Source organism: Quercus robur, chromosome 7 (assembly GCF_932294415.1).
Source record: "Quercus robur chromosome 7, dhQueRobu3.1, whole genome shotgun sequence".
NCBI lineage: Eukaryota > Viridiplantae > Streptophyta > Magnoliopsida > Fagales > Fagaceae > Quercus > Quercus robur.
The window spans coordinates 49183513-49210301 of record NC_065540.1 but is presented as its reverse complement, the minus strand read 5'-3'; the positions used below and the strand labels follow the sequence as shown (position 1 = coordinate 49210301).

The 26789-nt window shown below is 33.8% G+C and overlaps 2 protein-coding genes across 6 annotated transcripts; both read left to right on the top strand.

Moving 5' to 3' along the window:
- The first annotated feature begins 228 nt into the window (after positions 1-228).
- LOC126693761 (putative disease resistance protein RGA3) lies at positions 229-14851 on the top strand. 5 transcript variants are annotated; one of them, XM_050389890.1, is made up of 3 exons: positions 229-2561; positions 2859-3218; positions 4772-5142. In XM_050389890.1, the coding sequence occupies exon 1, from the start codon at positions 317-319 to the stop codon at positions 2471-2473; it is 2157 nt and encodes a 718-aa protein (XP_050245847.1). In that variant the 5' UTR covers positions 229-316; the 3' UTR covers positions 2474-2561; positions 2859-3218; positions 4772-5142. The 5 variants fall into 5 exon arrangements, with proteins under 5 accessions (XP_050245847.1, XP_050245846.1, XP_050245844.1 ...); XM_050389889.1 differs by lacking the exons at positions 2859-3218; positions 4772-5142 and adding an exon at positions 14739-14851 and having other exon boundaries at positions 229-2858; XM_050389887.1 differs by lacking the exon at positions 4772-5142 and adding an exon at positions 8171-8614 and having other exon boundaries at positions 229-3218.
- Positions 12459-25860, top strand: LOC126693763 (putative disease resistance protein RGA3). The gene is made up of 3 exons (XM_050389891.1): positions 12459-12567; positions 22354-24925; positions 25499-25860. The coding sequence occupies exons 1-2, from the start codon at positions 12535-12537 to the stop codon at positions 24382-24384; spliced, it is 2064 nt and encodes a 687-aa protein (XP_050245848.1). The 5' UTR covers positions 12459-12534; the 3' UTR covers positions 24385-24925; positions 25499-25860.
- The last annotated feature ends 929 nt before the right edge of the window (positions 25861-26789 follow it).

Below are 26789 nucleotides of genomic sequence, written 5' to 3'. Positions count from 1 at the left end.
GAATTACTCATAACATACAAAATATATCTGGTGACTTAGAAATATCTAAGTTGGTGAACGGTGGTGAATAGAGACTGTACCAATAATCATAAATAAATATATAGTGTCTGCACATGCGCGGTACAGTGCTCTGTCCCCACACGGCCACACCGTCCATCCACGCGTAAAAGACTTTTAAAGTCTCTCACCAACTCCAATAATTAAAAGTCTCTTTGCTTTGTTGTTTTCATGTTCTACACTTTACCATTACTGCGACTAAGCACAGTCATTCATCTTCACATTCCATTGTCTTTGCTGTTTAGTCTTTACCAAGAACATGGCTGAAATTGGCTATGGCATCGCAGTGAAGGTCCTGGAGCTGCTTGGATCCCGTACTTTCCAAGAGATCAGCTCGGCATGGGGCTTCAAAGGTGATCTGAAAAAGATTGGGCGCAGAGTCTTAGCCATTAAAGCCGTACTGATTGATGCTGAGGAGAAGCAAGCAAGTAACGAGAGGCTAAGGACTTGGCTAAGGGAGCTTAAAGATGTCCTTATTGATGCCGAGAATGTGTTGGATGAATTTCAGTATCGAGTATTGCAGAAGGATGTAATGAAGATAAACGGGAGCTCTCGCAAAAAGGTGCAATTTTTCTTTTCTGGTTCTAATCCACTTTTATTTCGTTTTAAAATGGCAAATAAAATCAAGGGTGGTAGGGAGAGGTTAGATGATATTTCAGCTCTTAAGGATGAATTCAATCTTGCTGCACAACTTGAAGATAGGAACCCAACAATGAACAGGAGGGACATGACCCACTCCTTCGTTGATCCTTCTAATGTCATCGGTAGGGGTGATGACAAAGAAAAGATCATGGATCTTTTGATGCAGCTAGATGCTAGCAGAAATGTCAGTGTAATTCCTATAGTTGGGATTGGAGGTTTGGGGAAGACCACACTTGCCAAGTTGGTGTATAACGATGAACAGATAGTTAGCCATTTTCAACAATTGAGGATGTGGGTGTGTGTGTCTGAGGATTTTGATGTTACAAGGTTGATAAAAGAAATCCTTAAATCTGCAAAAGTTCCAGTTGATGAAAACTTGGGTATTGATCAATGGCAAAATAGCTTAAGAGAACTTTTAAAAGATAAGAAATTTCTACTTGTCTTGGATGATGTTTGGAATGATGATCGTAATAAATGGATGGAATTGGAAGATTTGTTACTTGGTGGTTGCAATGGAAGTAAAATTATAGTGACAACACGAAACAGCTCGGTTGCTACTATTATGGGTACTGCTTCTCCATACAATCTTAAAGGTCTACTCGAAGAGAATTGTATGTCTTTGTTTGTGAAATTGGCATTTAAGAAAGGAGAAGAAGAACAATATCCAAACCTCTTAAATATTGGAAGAGAAATTGTCAACAAATGTAAAGGGGTTCCATTGGCAGTGAGAACTTTAGCTGGCCTACTTTATTCAAGAGTTGATGAACATGAATGGAAATCTATTAGAGATAACGAGATATGGAATTTAGAACAAAAGGAAGGTGACATCTTACCCGCATTGAAGCTCAGTTACAATCAATTGCCATTTCACTTGAAGCAATGTTTTGCATATTTTTCTGTTTTTCCAAAGGATTACGAATTCAATAATGTTCAATTGATTCAATTTTGGTTGGCACATGGAATTCTTCAATCACCTAAGGATGAAAATATAGAGTTGGAAGATGTTGGTGACTTGTATATCAAAGAGCTATTGTCGAGATCTTTCTTTCAAGATGTTAACCAAGAATATATCTGGTGTTATGAGTTTAAAATGCATGATCTGGTCAATGATCTTGCACTCCTAAGCAACAAAGGTGAGTTTTCAGTAGTGACCAAGAAGTCTACCCTTACTGCAGAAGTTTGTCATCTGTCATTTTTGGAGAATGGGCAAGAAGTTACAGCACAATTAGAGAAGTTGAGCAAAGTCCAGACTATTATTTTCAAAACAGAGCAACCTACGTCCTTACTTGAAGCATGTATTGCAAGATTTAAGTACTTGCGGGTGCTTGATCTGAGCAATTCATCCTTTGAGCTGTTGCCAAGTTCCATCGGAAGTTTGAAACATTTGAGATATCTTGACCTATCAAATAATCGCATAATCAAGCAACTTCCGGATTCCATTTGCAAGCTGCACAGTTTGCAAACTTTATTGCTTAGTGGTTGTAGCAATCTTGAACGGTTGCCCAAAGGTATAAGGGACATAATCAGCCTCAGGCATTTGAGAGTTACAACAAAGCATACCTGCTTGTTGGAGAAGGCAGTAGGTTGCTTGGATTCTCTTCAATCTTTGCTGATAGGTGAATGTGAGAATCTAAAATGTGTGTTTGAAGGGATGGAGGAGGGGCGCCTCACCAATCTTCAAAGATTGGGTGTTGTAGAATGTCCAAGTTTGACCTTTGTCACTCAGTATCAAACACCTAACTGCCCTAGAGGACTTGATAATTGGGGATTGTGAAGGGCTTAGTTTGACGGATAAAGAAGAGAATCAAGATCTCAAGTTAAGCCTCCGATGGTTGATGATTAAGAAGTTACCTAAGTTGGAGGTTTTGCCCCAGTGGCTCCAAGTATCTGCCAACACTTTACAGTTCCTAGAGATTGAAGATTGTTGTAATTTCACAGCTTTGCCTGAGTGGCTGCCACATCTGAAATCACTTCAGACACTTAGAATTAAAGATTGCCCAGTGTTCTCATCTCTCCCGAAGGGGATGCAAGATCTCACTGCACTAAGAGAAATTCAGATTCGGAATTGTGAAGAGCTTAGTTTGACTAATAAAGAAGAGAATCAAGCTATCAAGTTAAGCCTCCGATGGTTGACGATTGAGAAGTTACCTAAGTTGGAGGTTTTGCCCCAGTGGCTCCAAGTATCTGCCAACACTTTACAGCACCTAGAGATTGCAGATTGTTGTAATTTCACCGCTTTGCCTGAGTGGCTTCCACATCTGAAATCACTCCAGACACTTAGAATTAAATATTGCCCTGTGTTCTCATCTCTCCCAGAAGGGATGCAAGATCTCACTACACTAAGAGAATTTCAGATTGAAGATTGTCCTAAGTTGAGTAGAAAGTGCAGAGAAGAAGTTAGGCACAAGATTGACCATGTACCAAACATTGATTTCGATTAGTATTTCGATGAGGATAGCGGACGTTCATCATGGAGAGATGACGACATCAACGTATATCTACCAGGAGAAGATGATGAGGTAAGGGCATATATGTCTTCTTGTTATTTTTGTACTATTATAGTCTCTATTAGGGGTGTCAATGTTCGACCCAACCCGCGAACACGACACGAACCCGACACGAGTTTTTTCGGGTTAGGGTTGGACTTTAATGGGTTTAGTTCATAAACGGGTCGACCCGAAAGCGACACGATAAGAAACGTGTCATAAGCGGGTCAACCCACGTAACCCGCAATAGACACGTTTGACACGCCAATTTATTTGTGTTAACCCGAAATGACACATTTAACACAACCCGTTTAACTCATATAACAAATAAATATTTATTTTATTTTAGATTTGTCAAATACCTTTTATATCCAACATATATTTTAAATTAAAAAAAAAAAGTGAGTAATTAGAAAAATTTACAAAGGATATAATTGAAAATTGAAACTTTGCAAATCCTAGAACTACTAATACTTTTTTTTTTTTGGCATAGAACTTGCACAGATGAAATTGAATAAGCTTGTGGAATATAATTTGGACATCAACAAAGAATCTATGGATGATAATCGTGGTCATAGTCAGGATTAGTTCATTGTTTACTCAAATTTTTTCAATATTGACACTTAGTATTTGGCGAGTTCCAAGGATATTATATTTTTGTTGAACTATGTTATTTTATTTTTGTTAAACTTTGTTATTTTGAATTTGGGTTGAAGTGTATGCACTTCTTTTGGAGTGTAAAAAACTTATTTCTAGATGAATGTTATATTTTTGTTGAACTATATTATTTTGAATGTGGGTTGAAGACTTGATGTGTATGCATTGCTTTTTGGGGTGTAAAAAAAATTATTTCTAGATGGATGTTATATTTAATATTATGCAGGTTGAAATGGGTTGTGTTACATTCGTGTCAACCCAACACGACTCGTTTATTAAGTGTGTCAAATGGGTTGGGTCAGGTTAACACGCCTTATTAACAAGTCGGGTTAGGGTTGAAGGATCATGACACGATTATTAAATGGGTCGGGTTAAGGTTGAGTCATTTAGTCGAATACCCCTACCTCAACACGACACGAACCCGACACGCTAACCCGAATTGACACCCCTAGTCTCTATCTCTACTCTCTCTGCTGATTTAAATTAATCCTAAAGCTGGTTATGATTCTTAATGAACCCAAACCCCCTTTTTCTTTTCTTTTTTTTCCTTTTTTAATTAAAAAAGTCAAAGCCCTCTTTGTCCAAATTATATTTAAAGTAAATCCAAAAATATCTTTTTACTTGAAATTGAATTTCCAAAAGTAAAGTGGTCTTCTAAATCTTTATTTTTTGCCCACTCCTTCGGACCTTCCTCAGCAAAAGAAGAAGAAAAAAAAAAGCGGAGAAGAAGAAATTAATCCTATTTAATTATTGAAGAATTTTATCTTGTCTTTGTAACATTGTGTTTCTAAGCAAGGTATTGGCACCCAAAAACTTGAATGAACATAATAAGTTTTTATCTATTTATTTATCTTTTGTAAATACATTTTTCCTAGTAGTATCGTTCTTGTAAGTTGCTTATATACTATATATTGGAAATTTCTTTTCAGGAGTTCAACACAAGTCACAATCAATAGAGGCTAAATGTTGCTCAATTCAAAGTCACATATTCCTTCATAATTCATAAGCATTTCTTCGTTGCAATTTGTATTACAATATGTAAATAAATAAATATTTCCGTTCTTTAATTTGCTAGTAAGTGATGTAAATAAATAAATGTTTATATTATTGTAATTTTTGGTAAATGATGTCAATAAATAAACAAATATGTCATTTTAATTCAAAGTAAGAGATGTAAATAAATAAGAAGTGATGTGTATACTCCCTTGACTACATTCTTGTGTATAAAGTTGAGAGATCCATGGATTTGTGTGTGCAAACATTCGTTCTTATATTCATATTTTATGATTCTTCTTCGTAAGCATAAAGCACCATGTGTAGTAACATGCTTAATTAATCAGAACATATGATGTGTAATTGCTATTGAAGGGAGTGATATTTGTATTTGGAATTATAAAGTTTCATTTCCATATAAAGCTCCTTCTAACTTAAACCAAAATTATAAATGACACACTAGTAATTAGGGGAGATTATTAGGTAGGTCAGCTTGCAGACCTTGTAATCCCAACCAATAGAAAGAAGACACATCATGAAAAATGAATGTCATTAGCTTAGCTGCCACATCATTCTAACGCACCCACAGAGTTTAACATCGTTAGTCCTGTCTGTTAACTCGTTTGCAAATTTCAAATTTTCATTTGGGAATTGGGTAGGTGGGTGAGAGATTTCAGAAGGTAAAGCTTTCAAAATTCATTATTTTGAAAATTCTCTCTCTCTTTTTTTTTTTCCTCTCTCTCTCTCTCTGATGGTCCATCTCCATGTTCATCATCATCACTATTTGCTACTGTTTTCTTCCACCACAACGTTGGCAACACTTCTTCTCTATTTCTACTTCATCTGTTCCTGCCCAGGCCTACGGATATCTCATGTTGAAATGGGCTGTATGTGTGACTTGAATTGTCAAGCCCAAGTCCACATAAGTTGATAGAATCCTAGTTGAAAAGGGAATCCCACTCAGCCGACTTTTATAAAGTAACATATATATATATATATATATATATAGGTGCTTTATTATATGCGGCTATATTGCAGAGAATTGATTAGAGAGAAATTTCAATTAACCTAGTGAGCAAGCCGTATGAGAGAAAATAGAGAAAAGAGAGGCAGTCAGCTTCTATTCTTTTTTTTTTTTATGAAAGAGTGCTAGGGTGTAATTGGGATTTGGGTTTCTTGAGAGTGTTCTTGCGCACTATTGTATTTTCCCTGATAATAGTGAAATCCCTGTAACTCCGTGGACGTAGGCAAATTGCCGAACCACGTAAATATTATCTTGTGCGTATGATTATTTTCTTTGGCGTGTGTTTTCTCTATTTGTTTTGTTTCTCACATGTTGGGATTTTAATTAAATTCCTTACATCTCATGGCTAGATGATAACTCTTTTAGTTTTTTTACTTGGTAAATTCGAACTCTTTTAGTTTTTTTTTTTTCTTTCTTTTTTTTTCCCTTCTTAGCTCAATATTATCTGGGTCAAGTTCCTGTTGCCTTACTTTTCTTTTATATTAAATGGGTCAAGCCTTAATGGTGTTCCTTTAGTGGCACTTTGCTGGAATCTTAGGGCCTGTTTGGGTAACCTTTTTTCATCACTCAATTTCCGTCACTCAATTTCCATCACTCATTACTCATAACTCATAACTCATAACTCATCACTCATCACTCATTTTTTCACACTCATTTGGCAACATCACTTTTATTTTCATCACTCAATTTTTTCACACTATTCATGGGTCCCACACCTGTCAGTCAGTACAGTAGTTTTTTTTTTTTTTTTTTTTTTTTTTTTTTTTATTAATATCCAACTCACCGAAGCTTAAAAAAAAAAGAACAACCCCAACCCAGAAAAGAAAAGAAAAAAAAAAAAAAAAAAAAAAAAAACTGAACGGCCAACCCAGGAAAAGAAAAGAAAAGAAAAAAAAAAAAAAAGTCAAAAGGTGGTCAAAAGTTGCGGCTGTGGGTCCCTCATGTGTGTTTATTTACGGAAATGCCATTGAGTTATGAGTTATGGAAACTGAAAACAGCCTTTTGTTGTTTTCAGTTTCCATAACTCATAACTCAAAAATCAGATAATTGAGTGATGGAAACAGAGTTATGGAAACAGAGTTATCGTTTGGCCAAACAACCTTTTTACTATGGGTCCCACCATTTTTGAGTTATGAGTTATGGAAACAGAGAATTGAGTTATCAAAAAACTCAATCCAAACGGCCCCTTAGGTTCTGTAATACATGAATATGGGTTTTAGATTAGATTTATAGTTTAACTTTATCGATTGTTAAATATGAGTAGTAGTTTTGTTTTTGTTTCCTATAAAAAAAAACAAAAAAAAAAGGTTTTAGTTTTTTTTGGATTTGATTTGATCAGATAACTTTTGAGAGTGGTTGGGATCAAAAGTGCTTGATTTAGGCAAAGCGTCAATGTCCCAATTTTTATTATTATTATTTTTTGGTGGCATAAAAAGTGTTTGTTGAAATGCCTCATAGAGTTCTGGTTTGTCTGTACTTGTTATGGTTTTGTATCCATGTCTATGTGGTTCTGCTATTTTTATTTTTGTGAAATCCGGTGTTGAAGCTGTCTCTAAGTGTAACAAATTTGCTATGCAACAACTGCATTATTTTGTATCTTTTCTTTTTCAGTTAGTCAGTCCATGACCTCAAAGTTTGATAGTGGAGTTAAAGTGTCATATAAGTATGCCATGGGCTTCAGCTGCTAAACTTGTAATAACTCTTTGACAGTTTTGATTATTTTGTTTCACGTCTGATGGAAACTTAGGTGGACTTATTCTAAATTCATGTGCAAGTTTTTGGTAATTTCATTGTTACTACTGCCTACCATGGATGCACATCCATCTCTTAGGGGATTTTGTAAGTCATGTCTAAGTATAGTTCATTGTCACTCATGAGCTTATTTATGAACATCATAATTGACATTTTATAAAATTAGTAGTATTATGCTTATTTTCAGGTCTATATGCAAACAATTAAGGGAAATTTTTTATTACAAGTATGAGAGACACTGATTGGCTTTCATTGGTTGCTCTATGTGGCTTTCTACTTTGGTGCTTATCTTGATTGCAATTAGAGGTTCACAATTCTAGAATCAATTACAACAAGAAGCACATGCACCATTAATGCATAAGCATCTTGATGCAGGAGCACAACCAAAATAATTCTTAGGATTTATTTTTAAATTTTGTTCTTTTAGTTTCCTCTTTATTTTCCTGCATCACATATCTTGTTTAATTCCATTAGTGTTGATACGACATGATGTCACACAGTATTTTTAGCAACCATGTAAAGTTCTTTTTAATTGATGATTGTGAATTTTTACTTGCAGATAGGATTAGCATTGAAGCTCAAATTAGAACAATTGAAGTTGCCCTACGAATGACTATGGGAGAAAAAGTAAAGTTGCATGAGTTGAGGAGATTTATTTTTTATAGAATATTTAGGTTTATTTATCAAATACAATGATGAGGTCAATTTGAATGTAAATGGGGGAGGATGGGGTGACTTTTTTTTTCCCCTGAAGTTTAACTCTCCAAACTCTCTTGTTAGTTTTATGAGTTTTTTAATTTTTTGAGCTCTTCTTTATATCATCATAAGAGCACCCACACTAGATGTGGGATATGTGCCAAATGCTAAATATTTGGCACATATCCCACACCAAACCTAATTTTAGCCCATTTAGTAGATGTGGTATATTGTTTTTTTTTTGCAACATTGAACAGTACGGTACGGAAGAGATGTGGTATATTATTTGTGGTTTGTTTATTGTGTTGATGAGTAGTAAATATTATTTTAATGTGTAGTAAATACTATTTTAATGTATAGAATTGAATTATAAAACATCTGATAAATGAGATGTTGTAAAATGATGTGGTAAAATAATAAAGTAGGTATTTGATGTGGTATGTTTTTTTTTTTTTTTTTTTTGAGCTCTTTTTTTTATCATGGTAGAGGGAAAGGAGATGTTGATTGTAAATGACTATGATAGAAAGGAAGTGCAAAAATGTTGGTGAACCTCTTTAACGTTACTTTTGCATGTTATGTTTCTATTTTAATCTACATCTTTGAATCAAGTTCTTCATAGTAAGGAAAAATTATTTTGTACATTTAATGTATTACAAATTCTTGCATAAATTTTTAGGTTTCATGTGTAGAACTCACATGTGAAGTGTTTGGTTGATCAAAAAATGAACTAAATTTGTAAAAAATAACATGTTGTATGGTTTTGCCGTATTGGAATGAAGAATCAAGAATGTCTCTTTTTTTAAACTCTTCTATCTTATTGAATTTTGGTGGTGGCTACTTCCTTGGTCGTGGAGATACCGGTAGATAAAGTACTGCAAAAAAAAAAAAAAAATTGAAAATGGGCTGTCCATGGATTCGATATTAGGTTGGGCTGGAATTAAAATATAAAATAAAAACCAGCCCAACTTCTTCACCTTGATAACTCTAAAACTAACTCAATTCAACCAAATTTAATGATGCAAAAATACACCAACAAATTTTAGTGTTGACTCATGAGTCATGACTTTTACTTGTATTGAATTCAAATTTACTGCTATGTTTTTAACTTTTGAATCATTAAACAAATCAAGGTAAAAATCTGTTAGCTAGTCACCATAATATACACTAATAAAAAAACTAACATTGGTTCAAATCTACGACTAGTTGTTTAGAGGAGAGTTAGGGTTGGAGGTGGTGGCTGGTGGAGGAGAAAGGAATGTGTGGACTTCAAAAACAATTTGAGAGGGTCTCTAATGGAGTGTGTCATGTGCCTTGGCATTGAAAGCCATTTTCCCCAATTTCAATTTCAATCTCTCTCTCTCTTAAACCCATCTTCTATCACACATATAACGGTTGAGTTGAGAAGCCGCGTGTTTGTACAATTTAAGAGGTGCTACATCCACAATATTTTTACAATATTTTCACGGCAAAATCATAAGTGGTTATTTGTTATTGGTTTTAATTTTAACTCAATTTTACAAAAAATAACTAAAAATGAGCTGAATGGAATCGATAGGGCTGGGCTGGCATTAAAAAATAAAATAAAAGCCCAGCCTAATCAACTTAAGCCTTGAGAAATCTAAATTTCAAAAAAAAAAAAAAAAAAACTTTATTAACTTATATGCCGTCATCACTTAAATCTTATTTGTGCACTTATATAAATCTCACTTTATACTTTGTCAATAAAGAAAAGGAGGTCATAGTGTATGCTATATAAAGATACTATTTGTTTTACTAATTTATCCATCCAATTTTTCCTCTTAAGACTACTACTTCTTCTCTTAAAAGTGTTAAAAAAAAAAAGTCTTGTGCCTTTTTCTCTTTGTATTTCATAGAAAAGTCTTTATCTTGTGGATCATTTTGCTGCATATTAATTAATTAGCAAAATTAAGTCTAATAGTTCAAGTTCATCAAAACTAAATAGTAAAATATCTAGACATATCAAACCAACAAATATATATAAAGTCAAAATATTTTTTTTAAAAAAAATTGCATATATTTTTTCAACTTATTAATAGCATAGATTGAGTTAAATTTTTTGGTATAAAATTTTTTGCTACTCTGAATCTAATCCAACATTTTTTTTTTGTTTTGTTTTTTTATTTTATTTATTTATTTTTTTACAATTTAACCTATTAACCCAAGAAAAAAAGAAAAAAAAACCTCAATTTGGAATGACATAAGAAGTTGGATTGGGTTAAATTTGTCAGATTGGTGAGTTGAATGTATGCCTCTATGTTAATCATTTTCATTTTTAACATAACTATCAAGAATGTAATTGACTTGTTTTTAAGAATTTAGAGATAATGCTGATGGTTAATAGTCAATGGACCAAATTAGTAAATTGATTATTAATCAATAATTTATATAATACTAATTAATACTAGTTACAGAGAAAATAATTTTTTTTTTTTAAAAATAATTAGTAACTTACTCTTTAAAACATATATAATAATACATTTATGAAACAAGTAGTAAGGCCACAATTATTTTATAAATAAATTGACCTAAGAAATTTAAAAAAATTCAAAATTATATAAAGGAGTATAAAGATTAGTATTTCAAATTGTGACAACGATTGAAATATCCACATTTAATCTTGGCAATCCTTAGCAAAATATGAATACTTTATATTCATAACTTTGAATCACCCATAATTATTTTAATAGGTTTGGCAAAATTTATACTATAAATATTAGGACTGTGAAGATTGACCCTACCAAAAGAAGAGAGCATATGGTCTCAAAAAAATATATAGAGAGAATTACTCATAACATACAAAATATATCTGGTGACTTAGAAATATCTAAGTTGGTGAACGGTGGTGAATAGAGACTATACCAATAATCATAAATAAATATATAGTGTCTGCACATGCGCGGTACAGTGCTCCGTCCCCACACAACCACACCGTCCATCCACGAGTAAAAGACTTTTAAAGTCCCTCACCAACTCCAATAATTAAAAGTATCTTTGCTTTGTTGTTTTCATGTTCTACACTTTACCGTCTTTAGAGCATTCACATCAGTTCTTTTAAATTTTCTGTCTATTTTACACAAAAAACCTACTTTTTCTATTTTACACTACCACTTATATAAAACACCCACATCAGTTCTTCTATTTTACAAGATATTTTAATAAAATATTCACCTTTCTCATTTTTTTATTATTTCTCTCGACTGCCTACCTCTATACGCGTGCTCTCACTCTCTCTCTTTACTCATTTTTCTTAAACTGAAGACCTCTCTCTCTCTCTCTCTCTCTCTTTTCTCCCTTCTCTCATTCTTTCCCAAAAACGACCGACCCAGATTACTTCTTCACCGAATCCTTTCTTCACCGGCCGATCCAGATTCTTTCTTCACCGGCCAATCCTTTCTTCACCGGCTACCCAGATCCTTTCTTCACCGGCAGATCCTTTCTTCACCGGCTACCCAGATCCTTTCTTCACCGGCAGATCCTTTCTTCACCGGCTACCCAGATCCTTTCTTTCTAAAAACTACCAACCTAGATCACTTCTTCACCGGGTCCTTTCTTCACCGACCGATCCAGATCTTTTCTTCATCGGCCGATCCACGAACCAAGCTCCAGCGACGCAGATCCTTTCTTCACCGGCCGATCCACGAACCAAGCTCCGGCGACGCAGATCCTTTCTTCAACGGCTGATCCACGAACCAAGCTTGGCGAACCAGATCCTTTCTTCACCGGCCGATCCACGAACCAAGCTCCGGTGACCCATATCCTTTCTTCACTAGCGATCCATATCTCTCTGTTGGTTTGTCTATGTGGGTTTGTTTGTGTGTGGGTGTGTTTCTGTGTTGATTTATTTGTGTGGATGTATTTGTGTGCATCTAAGGAAAACAAGATGAGGAGCTGAGGTTGTTGTGCACAGAGAAGAGAGAGAAAAATTGGTGCGAACGGAAATTAATAAAATAATATATACACATGCTACAGTGCCCGTGTAAATTTACACGGGTACTGTAGCTCGTTGAAAATTATACATGAGTTTACAAAGACTGATATAGTGTGTTTTTTGCTTCAAAATGTGTAAAAATGGTCAAAATGTGTATTTTACACATTTATACACAATTATCCAAGAGCTGATGTGAATGCTCTTACCATTCTTGCAACTAAGCACAGTCATTCATCTTCACATTCCGTTGTCTTTGCTCTTTAGTCTTTACCAAGAACATGGCTGAAATTGGCTATGGCATCGCAGTGAGGGTCCTGGAGCTGCTTGGATCCCGTGCTTTACAAGAGATCAGTTCAGCATGGGGCTTCAAAGGTGATCTGAAAAAGATTGGGCACAGAGTCTTAGCCATTAAAGCCGTACTGATTGATGCTGAGGAGAAGCAAGCAAGTAATGAGAGGCTAAGGACTTGGCTAAGGGAGCTTAAAGATGTCCTTATTGATGCCGAGAATGTGCTGGATGTATTTCAGTATCGAGTATTGCAGAAGGATGTAATGAAGATAAACGGGAGCTCTTGTAAAAAGGTGAGATTTTTCTTTTCTGGTTCTAATCCACTTTTATTCCGTTTTGAAATGGCACATAAAATCAAGGGTGTTAGGGAGAAGTTAGATGATATTGCAACTCTTAAAGACGAATTCGATCTTGCTGTACGACCTGAAGATGAGAAGACAACAATGGACAGGAGGGACATGACCCACTCCTTCGTTAATCCTTCTAATGTCATCGGTAGGGGTGATGACAAAGAAAAGATCATCCATCTTTTGAAGCAGCTAGATGCTAGGAGAAATGTCAGTGTAATTCCTTTAGTTGGGATTGGAGGTTTGGGGAAGACCACACTTGCCAAGTTGTCTTCTGATGATGAACAGGTAGTTAGTCATTTTCAATTGAGAATGTGGGTGTGTGTTTCTGAGGATTTTAATGTTGCGAAGTTGACAAAAGAAATCCTTAAATCTGCAATTTATAGGATTGATGAGAATTTCGTTGTGGATGGATTGCCAAACAGCTTAAAAGAACTTTTGAAAGATAAGAAAATTTTAGAGAATTTGGGTGTGGATGAAGTGCAATGTCAACTAAGAGAACTTTTAAAAGACAAGAAATTTTTACTTGTCTTGGATGACGTTTGGAACGAGGATTGTAGTAAACGGAATCAATTGGAAGAGTTGTTAATTGCTGGTTCCAGTGGAAGTAAAATCTTAGTGACAACACGAAATAGCTCTGTTGCTACTATTATGGACACTACTACCACATACAATCTAAAAGGTCTACCCGAAGAGGATTGTATGTCTTTGTTTGTGAAATTGGCATTTAAGGTTGGACAAGAAAATTGATATCCAAACCTCTTAAATATTGGAAGAAAAATTTGACAGGGGTTCCATTGGCAGTGAGTACTTTAGCTCAATTGAAGCTCAGTTACAATCAATTGCCATTTCACTTGAAGCAATGTTTTGCATATTGTTCCATTTTTCCAAAGGATTACAACTTCAATAATGTTCAATTGATTCAATTTTGGTTGGCACATGGAATTCTTCAATCACCCAAGGATGAAAATGTAGAGTTGGAAGATGTTGGTGACTTGTATATTAGAGAGTTGTTGTCGAGATCTTTCTTTCAAGATGTTTATCAAGAGGAATTTCTGCCCAAGTATACCTTTAAAATGCATGATCTGGTCCATGATCTAGCACTCTCAATTGCCAAAGGTGAGTGTTCGGTAGTGACCAAGAAGTCTACCCTTGTTACAGAAGTTTGTCATCTGTCATTTTTGGAGAATGGGCCAGAAGTTACAACACAGTTAAAGAAGTTGAGCAAAGTCCATACTTGTATTTTCAAAACAAAGCAACTTGCATCCTTACTTGAAGCATGTATCGCAAGATTTCAGTACTTGCGGGTGCTTGATCTGAGCAATTCATCCTTTGAGGTGTTGCCAAGTTCCATCGGAAGTTTGAAACATTTGAGATATCTTGACCTAACAGATAATGACATAATCAAGCAACTTCCAAATTCCATTTGCAAGCTGCACAGTTTGCAAACTTTACTGCTTGGTGGTTGCAGCAATCTTGAATGGTTGCCCAAAGGTATAAGGGACATAATCAGCCTCAAGCTTTTGTGGGTTACAACAAATCATACCTGCTTGTCGGAGAAGGTAGTAGATTGCTTGGATTCTCTTCAATTTTTGTCGATAAGTGGATGTGAGAATCTAAAATGTCTTTTTGAAGGGATGGAGGGGTGCCTCACCAATCTTCGAACATTAGTTGTTGCATATTGTCCGAGTTTGACCACTTTGTCACACAGTATCAAACACCTAACTGCCCTAGAGAACCTGATAATTCAGGATTGTGAAAAGCTTAGTTTGCCGAATAAAGAAGAGAATCAATATCTCGAGTTAAGCCTCCAATTGTTGAAGATTGATAATTTACCTAAGTTGGAGGTTTTGCCCCAGTGGCTCCAAGCATCTGCCAACACTTTACAGCACCTAGAGATTGTAGATTGTTGTAATTTCACCACTTTGCCTGAGTGGCTGCCACATCTGAAATCACTTCAAACACTTAAAATTGTAAATTGCCCTGTGTTCTCATCTTTCCCAGAGGGGATGCAATATCTCACTGCACTAAGAGAATTTCTAATTTGGAGATGTCCTATGTTGAGTAGAGAGCGTAGAGAAGAAGTTAGGCACAAGATTGCTCATGTACCAAAAATTCATTTTGATATTTCGATGAGGATTGGAAGTTCATAAGAGAGATGATGACATCAGCGTATATTTAGAAGGAGAAGATGATGAGGTAAGGGCATATATGTCTTCTTGTTATTTTTATACTACTCTCTCTCTCTCTCTCTCTCTCTCTCTCTCTCTCTCTCCTGATTTAAATTAATCCTAAAGCTGGTCATGATTCTTAATGAACCCAAACCTTTGTCTTTTTTTTTTTTTTTTCCCCCCTTTAATTTAGTAAAAAAAGTCAAAGCCCTCTTTGTCCAAATTAGATTTAAAGTAAATCAAAACCAAAAATACATTTTTTCATGAAATTGAATTTCCAAAAGTAAAGTGGTCTTCTAAATCTTAATTTTTTGCCCACCCCTTCGGACCTTCCCCAGCAAAAGAAGAAGAAGATTTTAAAAAAAAAAAAAAAAAAAAAAAAAGGGAAAAAGTAGAGAAGAAGTGATTAATCCTATTTAATTAATTTAGGAATTTTATCTTGTTTGTGTAACATTGTGTTTCTAAGCAAGGTATTGGCACCCAAAAACTTGAATGAACATAATAAGTTTTTATTTATTTATTTATTTATCTTTTGTAAATGCATTTTTCCTAGTAGTATCGTTCTTGTAAGTTGCTTATATGCTATATTTTGTAAATTTCTTTTCAGGAGTTCAATACAGGTCACAGTCAGTAGAGTCTAAATGTTGCTTAATTCAAAGTCACATGTTCCTTCTGTAATTCGTAAGCATTTCTTCTTTGCAATTTGTATTACAATATGTAAATAAATAAATATTTCCGTTATTTCATTTGCTAGTAAGTGATGTAAATAAATAAATGTTTATATTATTCCATGGATTTGTGTGTGCAAACATTCGTTCTTATATTCATATTTTATGATTCTTTTTCATAAGCATGAAGCACCATGTGTAATAACATGCTTAATTAATTAGAACATATGATATGTAATTGCCATTGAAGGGAGTGATATTTGTATTTGGAATTATAAAGTTTCATTTCCATATAAAGCTCCTTCTAATTTAAACCAAAATTATAAATGATACATTAAGATTAATTTTAGAAAAAAATTGACACACTAGTAATTAGAGGGGAATAGATAGGAAAAGGAAAAGGTGGAAGATTACAGGTCGTTGGTTCTTAGGTTTCAGAACAATGAGTATTGTTTTTCAAATCCTTCTTATGCTAAAGGAGTCAGAACACTTGGATTTAGAATTGCTTTAATCTACACTACTATAATGTTTAGAATTGCTAAAGCATATGCCTATTAGCAATCAAAATGAAATTTTATTCTTGATAAGTATTTAAGAGTTTAAATTGAAAGATATACCAGATTTTTCAGACTTCATATTTCATGCATTGAGTCATCATTTATCAATCCTCATTCCAATTTTTTTTAGTCACCATTACCAAAAGATTGGGCAACTACCTTTTGCAATAATTATAGAAAAAGGCGGTCATTTAGATGGATCCTGTAGGATAAAAACACTCTCATAAGAGCTTACTCACAAACATTTGTCAGTTCTCCTATCTTTTATCACCACTCCCATTTATTCTTTTTCACATCATGTCATTGAAATCAAAATACCCACATCAAGCAACACAATCTTACTCAATGATACTACCAAATGTGTGAATTTACACTTCGTCCATATATGTATTGTTTATAGGGTTACCTGTGAGTTTTCCCATTTACTTCTTCTGAATCAATTACCATCTTTTTGCTTACCTTGACATCATCTCAACCACCCTGAAGATGCTTTTCTTGTTTGCTCATTTCTCTCTACCATAAATTATTTTCATTCACTAGTATTAACAAAAGAACATTACTGTCACAGAAAAAAAAAAAAAAAAAAAGGTTTCTTATCCTTCTTAAAAGCCATCAACTGAACCTAAAAAACAGATTATTTTCTCCGAACTAACTGATAATCAGTTTCCAATTAGGCATGTTATATCTAAAGTCATAGTTCATTGACCCGTCTAGCATTTGCAAAAACATTTCTAGATCTACATGCTCCTTTTATTTTTGCCTGGCCATAAAAAACCTCTTCATACACAAAGCACAATAGAATAACTTTATGATGTCCTATATGAATGTCCATAACCAGTAAGTAAAATATGTAACCAGTAAGTAACATATGTTATTGAAACTTAGGCTCACTGCAAATCATTCATGACCAGAAAATATGATATTAAAATTAATCTTCATTCATGGCTAGAAAACTCTTTTTTTTTTTTAGCTAACTGTCCTAAAAACAATTTCTGATCTGATCATTTGCCATCCATTAGGAAGAATGAAAATAGTGTCATACCCGTATAACAATTCTAAGACCAGACTTATCATAAAGGTCATTTGGTTTTATGTTGTTTCTAGAGCAATATTTCTTATGCCCATAGTTTGTCTCCTTTCAGATTTGTGATGTGACAAAAAATTTTAAGATACTTTGTGTCATCCTGCATAATATGATTTAATGAGAATGATCCTATATTCCCTCAATGTAAAGCATATCAGAGTCAAAAGGTGGCTTCCTTCTCTTTGGCCGAAGATCTTTAAGATTATACTCATGTTTTTCCTTAGAATCATATCGAATCCCTTCCAGCCTCCTGTTGTTCAAGTGCCTACAATTTACAGACCCTTTATGTGCATTTAAAAGTTTGGTAAGCTTTATTGGATAGAATAAGCAGTACAATTTGACAAAAGTAATTTCAAGTTGACTTGAACAACTGCCCCCAACCCCCAAAAAAACCACGTACACAAAAATAAAAGAAAAAAGACTGATAAATTCCAAGACACCAAGTATAATATTTTAGAAGCTGCAGCTTGGGCAGCCTGCGTTGCTTGGAGGTCAACAAGAGGGTTTAAGTCTCATCCCTAACCGACACATCTTGAGGCATAAAACTTTTTGGCCTTACTCAACATAATTGAAACTGAATCCAGTTGGTTCGTTGCAACCAAATCAGCTGAGGTTGAGTGGTCTATGGCTTCTCTTAATAGCTAATGGAGAGTCACTTATTTTTGTCTATTTACAACAGTGATCTTTCAAGCAAGGTTAGCACATCTAAAACTAAAAAAGCATGCAGGTACCTGTGCGCACATTCACACTTATACTGTAAGAAATTTCATAGGAAACTAAAGTGATTATTTACAAGAGGATGATACCAGCAACAGCTAGGTTCAGTCCTGTCTCTATGTCAAGGATACTTGGAATCAATACACCCAAAGTGTCTAGGGCGTATATGCTAGGCTGATGCGCAATCTGCAGCTTCGCAATTCAACATCAGCATCTAAACATACATAGATGTTGAAACAGAAGTATTGAGCAGCAGATCAACATCAGAAGGAGAAAGGAAACAGTAGATAGAATAAAAAATTAAGATTTTAAAAAGAAAAGGAAAAAGGAAAATGATTGATTTGGACTGACCTTCAAAACATGTCTTGAGTTATTTCTTACAAACTTTTGATAATTAAACCAGATACCTAAGCCTGATAGTATATTCCCCTATTCATATAAACCCATTGACACTTGCCAGCCTAAAAAGAAAATCGAAAATTAAAAAAGGGATAAATAAATTAGTAAGACAGTGAGCAAAATAGGGGGTTGAATCAATCAATAAAGCCAAAAATATAACACAAGTCATTGTAATCCCTTCACTTTATCCGTGGTAAAATAATATACCACAAGTCAGAAATAACCTCCTTGCAATCAGTTTGCTTCTCATAAAGCAACATCAACTATATGTTAAGTGATAATGGCCAATCAAACAATTCACAACTAAACCTACAATATCGGGGTCCAATCTCAAATACCAAGTCTTAATTATTGAATGCTATGGAAAAAAAAAAAAAAACATGAAGCTAGAAATTCAGTTTTTTTTTTTACTTGCCAATGTTGGGAACACCAACCACCAAAACAAGTAGAGTAGGTTCCCTTGAAATCACTTCCTTTAGCTTGAACTCCACAAGCTCAAGAAGCTTTTGGTACATGATAAAATCATATGACTGCTTTAAAAAAAAAAAAAATGATAAAATTCATTTGAGTCTCTTGACTCTTACTTCCCTTGCCAATTAGTATTAGTCCTTAACATTTAGTTTTTGTCAATTTAGTATCTTACTTTGTCAAAATGAGTCACCAATTCTCCTATCCAGATTTTTTTTTTGGGTGCAAATTAAGCTGTTTATAAATTTTTTTTAAAAAAAATTCATTAAACAATTAAATCCATTAAATGATGCATCTCAAGAATATTTTCAAAAAAAAAAAAAAAAAAAACTTAATATAAAAAGGAATGTTTAAATTGCATCATTTGCTAATAGATTTAGATAAAATGACCCTATTGATTCATTATACAAAGTGAGACTAAATTGAATTTTAAATTTTTAACCCCAATAAAATAAAATAAAAGATATATTTTTCCTCCCAAGACCCAACACAAAACAAAGATGTCAAGTGTCCGTGGTTGTTAACAAGTCAGTATAATAACTAAAGTTGTGAACAGAGGTCTTACTCTTTCAGTCAAAAAAAAAAAAAAAAAGTTGTGAACAGAGGTCTTGCTATGGGCATTTATGGTGATGCAAGTCTTTCTTGTTCACGGCAACGATGTGTCGTTTTGAAAACCATTTCCCCCAATTTCAATTTCAATTTCAATCCCTTCTTTATTATTACTCTCTTTGTCTCTCCCAATCTCATCAATTTTTTTTTTTTTTTTTTTTATCACTCTCAAACTCAATCACACAATAATAGTTCTTTTCACAATTCTCCAAATTCAGTGAATGCAAACGAGCTTTGTTGTATGGTTGTTGTTGTTGGTTTTTTTTTTTAAATAATTCAAATTAAATTTTTTGAATTTTTTGCTTGTTAAATAAAGGGAGGGTGGAGACAGGAAGCATAGTTTTAAAAACTGTAAAAAAAGAATTGAAAATGGGGGTCCATGGATTCAATTGGGGCGGGTTGGAATATATATATATATATATATAAAAAAAAAAAAAAAAAAAAACCAAACCGACTTCTCCCCCTTGAGAGTTGAGATATCTACACTCATGATAATTCCCTTTTCTTTTTTTTTTTTTTCTTTTTTTTTTTTATTTTTTTTTTCTTTTTTTTTTTTCTTTTTTGGGAATAATAATTTCAAAATTAAGTCAATCCAATCCGTAGAACCAAGAAAAGAGTGTTTGATTGTGTGAAACACTGAAACCACAAAAATTTATTCTTGTGAGGTTCATTGTAGAGAACTCTTCAATGAGAGTGTATTAAAGTTTATGGTTCACGTGGAGGAAATCATTATAGAAAGATTTCAAAGGTTCATAGACTAATGTACTAGAGGCAAAGGCAACCAAGAGCGGGTTTGTTTGCAAAGGATGCATAGAGGGTGGTCTATGATATAAAGGTTTTGTAAGTCTTGACTATTTGTAATTGTTCCTTTATTTTGAATTATATAGGACTATTTCAGTTTGTGTCATTGTAGTGGTGTTTCATTTGAAAAGTTTCTTAACTAGTTTTCTACTTGATTACCAAATCTTGTGTTGTACTTTATTGCTTATATATTCTTGTTTTATGGTGGCAATCTTTGATTTGTGTTGAAGTATAATAATATTGTGGATCACTTAATTGAGATTTTGAAAATTAATTAATAATTTCGCTACAAATTTAACAAAGAGGTCTAAACAAGAAATTTTTAAAGCTATGGTGGTCACCCTAAGTGACGAATTTGAGAGTGAGTTTGAGGGTGAAGGTGTCCAACATATGTTTGTTTGTTTGTTTTTTTTTTTTTTTTATAACTTTTTAGTTTATTTGTTTATTTACATTTTTTTTAAAAGCCTTAATTTTTTTAAATACAACTATAATTTTTCCACTTTCAGCAAATAAGGTTTTTTTTTTTTTTTTTTTTTTTTTTTTTTGCAAAAAGCTATTCGAAGAAGACCCTGTCTATAAGTGATTTAAATTCTATTGCTTTCATGTATACATATTTCTTTTTCTTCTTTTGTGTAATTATTATATTATGGCAATTGTTATCAGACTATTAATTTAAGGATTATTGGAATTTTGTCTTTAGTTTTTTTTTTTTTAATATTTGTATGGAAATAAATACAAAAAAAGAGGTTAGAAATTAAGTATTTTTACTTCATTAACAAGTATTAGGCTAATTGGTAATTATATAACTTCAATTTCGTTCAATACAATCATCTAAGTTTCATGATAGGTCTTAATAGTTTCTTTACCATGGGAACCTATCTTGATGCTGGTCCTAAAGTGCACATGCTCTCAAGGTTTGATGATATGGCTAGATTAGTGTTTGTGAGAATTTGGTAGTGGGGGTTTTGGGTATAGTTACTGATTATTGATAGTGGATGAGTGAGGTGTTTTGGGGTTTGTGTGTCGTGTTTTGTATTGGTTGGTCATGTGTGGTGGGGTTTAGATCACCATGAGCCACCAAAAACCCATTCACCACCGCCCACAAATCCCAAACACTTAAGGGCCTATTTGGTAGAGAAATTTGAGTAATATTGTTTGTAATTTTTTGAAATATGTGTAGGTAAAAAAGTGTGTGAAAATGTGTGTAATGTATGTTGTTTAACTACTCTACCAAACAGGGTCTAAAACTCATAAAAATTTCTCACTACCTGCAATCCAATAGTAGAACATATAGAAATAAGGTATTCTTTTTCTAATTCTTCCTTTTTCGTGTATTCTTCTTTAGTTTAATTATTTTTTAAATCCCAAATAATAATTTCTATTATTTAAATTTTTTATTTTTTGAAAAATATTCTTTATTAATTTTATGAATATTTTAATGTAAGAAAATAACAAAAATAAGTTGTTTTGGGAGTCATTAACAGTGCAATTTTGACGAACACTAATAGAAGGATTAAATTAAATAAAGTTGAAACTTAAGGAGCCAAATTGAATAAAATCAACGATACAAGATTGAATCGAATTTTAGCCTTTTTAGGTAATACTAAAAGGTGCATTTTGTAATTGAAGCAAAATATTATTATTATTTAAATTGCGGTCCACTGTAGAAGCATTTTTATATCTTCAACGTTGTATTGTTTTCTTCCACAACAATGCTCAGGAACTCTCACAAGTCTTCTCTCCACCCGAACCTCTACTCTTCCCGTAACCAAACAACATGTCACCATCTGAACCCATCTCCCAAAGTCAAACCTTAGATCTGAGGCTGTCCTCCTTTAATAAAAGCCTCTCATCCTGTAAATCTGAGTTTCTTACTTCCAACACATCAAGAGAGCATTCGTATTAGTACATTTGATTTACTTCCTTTCCAATTTCTGTTGCACCAGCTCAAGAACATGGCTGCAATTGGCTATGGCATCGCAGTCAAGGTCCTGGAGCTGCTTGGATCCCGTACTTTCCAAGAGATCAGCTCGGCATGGGGCGTCAAAAGTGATCTGACAAAGCTTGAGCGCACTGTCAAAGCCATCAAAGCCGTACTCTTGGATGCTGAGGAGAAGCAAGTAAGTGACCATGGGCTGAGTGTTTGGCTAGGGGAGCTCAAAGACGTTCTTAAAGATGCCGAGAATGTGTTGGATGAATTTCAGTACATAGTTCTGCAGAAGGAAGTCATGAAGAGAAACGGGAGCACTAGCAAAAAGGTGAGTAATTTCTTTTCAAGTTCTAACCCACTTGCAATCCGTTTTGAAATGGCAGATAAAATCAAAAGTATTAGGAAGAGGGTAGATGAAATTTCAGCTGAGAAAGATAAATTCAATCTTGCTCATGGACTTGAAGATAGAAAGTTAAATATGCAGGAAAGGAGGGAAATGACCCACTCCTTTGTTCATCCTCGGAATGTCATTGGTAGGGATGATGCCAAAAAACAGATTCTAGATCTTTTGATGCAGCAAGATGCGAGCAGAAATGTCAATGTAATTTCTATGGTTGGGATTGGAGGTTTGGGGAAGACCACACTTGCTAAGTTGGTTTATAATGATGAACAGGTAGTTGGCCATTTTCAATTGAGAATGTGGGTATGCGTATCTGAAAATTTTGATGTTATATGGTTGATAAAAGAAATCCTTAAATCTGCACTTGGTAAAATTGATGAGACTTTGAGTCTAGATTGGTTGCAAATTCACTTAAGAGAACTTATAAAAGATAAGAAATTTCTTCTTGTCTTAGATGATGTTTGGAATGAAGATCGTAAAAAATGGATTGAATTAGAAAATTTGTTAGTTGGTGATTGTAATGGAAGTAAAATCTTAGTGACAACACGGAATAACTCTGTTGCTACTATTATGGGCACTACTACCACATACAATCTAAAAGGTCTACCCGAAGAGGACTGTATGTCTTTGTTTGTGAAATTGGCATTTAAGGTAGGACAAGAAAATCAATATCCTAACCTCTTAAATATTGGAAGAGAAATTGTCAAAAAATGTAAAGGGGTTCCATTGGCAGTGAGTACTTTGGCTGGCCTACTTTATTTAAAAGTTGATGAACATAAGTGGAAATTTATTAGAGATAACGAGATATGGAATTTAGAACAAAAGGAAGGTGACATCTTACCCGCATTGAAGCTTAGTTACAATCAATTGCCATTTCACTTGAAGCAATGTTTTGCATATTGTTCTGTTTTTCCAAAGGATTACGAATTCATTAATTTTCGATTGATTCAATTTTGGATGACACATGGAATTCTTCAATCACCTAAGGATGAAAATGTAGAGTTGGCAGATGTTGGTGACTTGTATATCAAAGAGCTGTTGTCAAGATCTTTCTTTCAAGATGTTAGTCAAGAGGAATTTGTGCCCATGTATACCTTTAAAATGCATGATTTGGTCCATGATCTTGCACTCTTAATTGCCAAAGGTGAGTGTTCGGTAGTAACCAAGAAGTCTACCCTTGTTGCAGAAGTTTGTCATCTGTCAATTTTGGAGAATGGGCAAGAAGTTACAACACAATTAGAGAAATTGAGCAAAGTCCAGACTATTATTTTCAAAACAGAGCAACCTGCGTCCTTTCTTGAAGCATGTATCGCAAGATTTAAGTACTTGCGGGTGCTTGATCTGAGCAATTCATCCTTTGAGGTGTTGCCAAGTTCCATCGGAAATTTGAAACATTTGAGATATCTTGACCTATCAGGTAATCGCATAATCAAGCAACTTCCAGATTCCATTTGCAAGCTGCACAGTTTGCAAACTTTACTGCTTGCTGATTGCAGCAATCTTGAACGGTTGCCAAAAGGTATAAGGGACATAATTAGCCTCAGGTTTTTGTTTATTACAACAAAGCATACCTGCTTGTGGGAGAAGGCAGTAGGTTGCTTGGATTCTCTTCGATCTTTGTTGATTTGGAGATGTGAGAATCTAAAATGTCTGTTTGAAGAGATGGAGGGGCACCTCACCAATCTTTGAACGTTGTTTGTTGGAGAATCTCCAAGTTTGACCTCTTTGTCACTCAATATCAAACACCTAATTGCCCTAGAGAACCTAATAATTGTGGATTGTGAAGAACTTAGTTTGATGGATAAAGAAGAGAATCAAGATCTCAAGTTAAGCCTCCGATTGTTGATGATTGGGAAGTTACCTAAGTTGGAGGTTTTGCCTCAATGGCTCCAAGCATCTGCCAACAATTTACAACACCTACTGATTGTAGATTGTTGTAATTTCACTGCTTTACCTGAGTGGCTGCCACATTTGAAATCACTTCAGACACTTACAATTAGAAATTGCCCTGAGTTCTCATCTCTCCCAGAGGGGATGCAAGATCTCATTGCACTAAGAGAATTTCAGATTGAATATTGTCCTAAGTTAAGTAGAAAGTGCAGAGAAGAAGTTAGGCACAAGATTGCTCATGTACCAAACATTAATTTTGATGACGATTTGGATGAGGACAGTGGAAGTTCATCAGAGAGATGATGATATCAGCATATATTTACAAGGAGAAGATGATGAGGTAAGGGCATATATGTCTTTTTTGTTATTTTTGTACTATTATAGTCTCTATCATCTATGAGGTAAGATGATCAGCGTATCTCTACCAAGAGTAGAGACTCTCTACTGATTTGAATTAATCCTAAAGCTGGTTATGATTCTTAATGAACCCAAAACCCCCTTTTTTTTTTCTTTTTTCTTTTTCCTTTTTTTAAATAAAAAAAAGTCAAAGACCTCTTTGTCCAAATTAGATTTAAAGTAAATTAAAACCAAAAATATCTTTTTGCATGGAATTGAATTTCCAAAAGTAAAGTGGTCTTCTAAATCTTTTATTTTTTGCCCACCCCTTCGGACCTTCCCAGCAAAAGAAGAAAAAATAAATAAAGGGAAAAAGTAGAGAAGAGATTAATCCTATTTAATTAATTGAGGAGTTTTATCTGTTTGTGTAACATTGTGTTTCTAAGCAAGGTATTGGCACCGAAAAAAATTGAATGAACATAGTAAGTTTTTATTTATTTATTTATATTTTGTAAAGACATTTTTCCTAGTAGTTTCGTTCTTGTAAGTTGCTTATATATTGTGAATTTCATTTCAGGAGTTCAACACAAGTCACAATCAATAGAGTCTAAATGTTGCCCAATTCAAAGTCACATGTTCCTTCCGTAATTCGTAAGCATTTCTTCTTTGCAATTTGTATTACAATCTATAAATAAATAAATATTTCCGTTATTTAATTTGCTTGGAAGTGATGTAAATGAATAAATATTTATGTTATTGTTATTTGTACTAAATGATGTCAATAAATAAACATATATGTCATTTTAATTCAAAGTAATAGATGTAAATAAATAAGAAGTGATATGTATACTCTCCTTGACTACATTCTTGTGTATAAAGTTGAGAGATCCATGAATTTGTATGTGCAAACATTCGTTCTTATATTCATAGTTTATGATTCTTCTTCATAAGCGTGAAGCACCATGTGCATTAATATGCTTAATTATTTAGAACATATGAGGTGTAATTGACATTGAAGGGAGTAATATTTATATTTGGAATTATAAAGTTTCATTTCCATGAAAAGCTACTGCTAACTTAAACCAAAATTTTAAATGATACATTAAGATTAAATTTTAAAAAAAAATTGACACACTAGTAATTAGAGAGGAAAAGATGGGAAAAGGAAAAGGTGGAAGATTGTAGGTTGTTGGTCCTTAGGTTTGGGAACAATGAGTGTCATTTTTTAAATCTTTCTTATGCTAAAGGAGTCAAAACACTTACACTTGGATTTCTCACCAAATAATTGATTTAATCTCCACTACTACAATGTTCATAATTAAATTTATGTTGTGGTAATTCCCTCCAATATTATCCATATTGGCATAGACAAATCCATCCATTAAAGCAAGGTAGATGCTTCATAAGTTGACAAGTTTGAGCACTAGCTTACATGGGGCGGTATACTGGGGAAAAAAATTCAAAAAGAAAAAGCTCATTTCGGAGGCAAGGTAGAAACTTAACACAATCCTCCATTTAGGAAGAAACCATGGGTAGAGAAGCAACTTGTCAAGCCTCAAACTTGTTCCCCCTTTGAAACTCTGGCTAATGACTTGTGGAGAATTACGCTTCTGTTAAACCATATCAGCAACCATGTCATTATTTTCTTTTTATTAATAAACAGAATTATTTCATTTCCGAAGTCTAACACAAAGGATGTTAAGTTATGATTTTTCTCATAACATTAGTGTTGGCTTATTCCATGACAAAAAATGTTGTAATTGCATAAATTTGTTTTCTTGTATTTTTGTGGGATTTTATTGTATTGGGTTTAGTATTAAGTTAGTGAAAACTCAAGCTTAAATGAAGATCAGTGCATTTCGCGACTA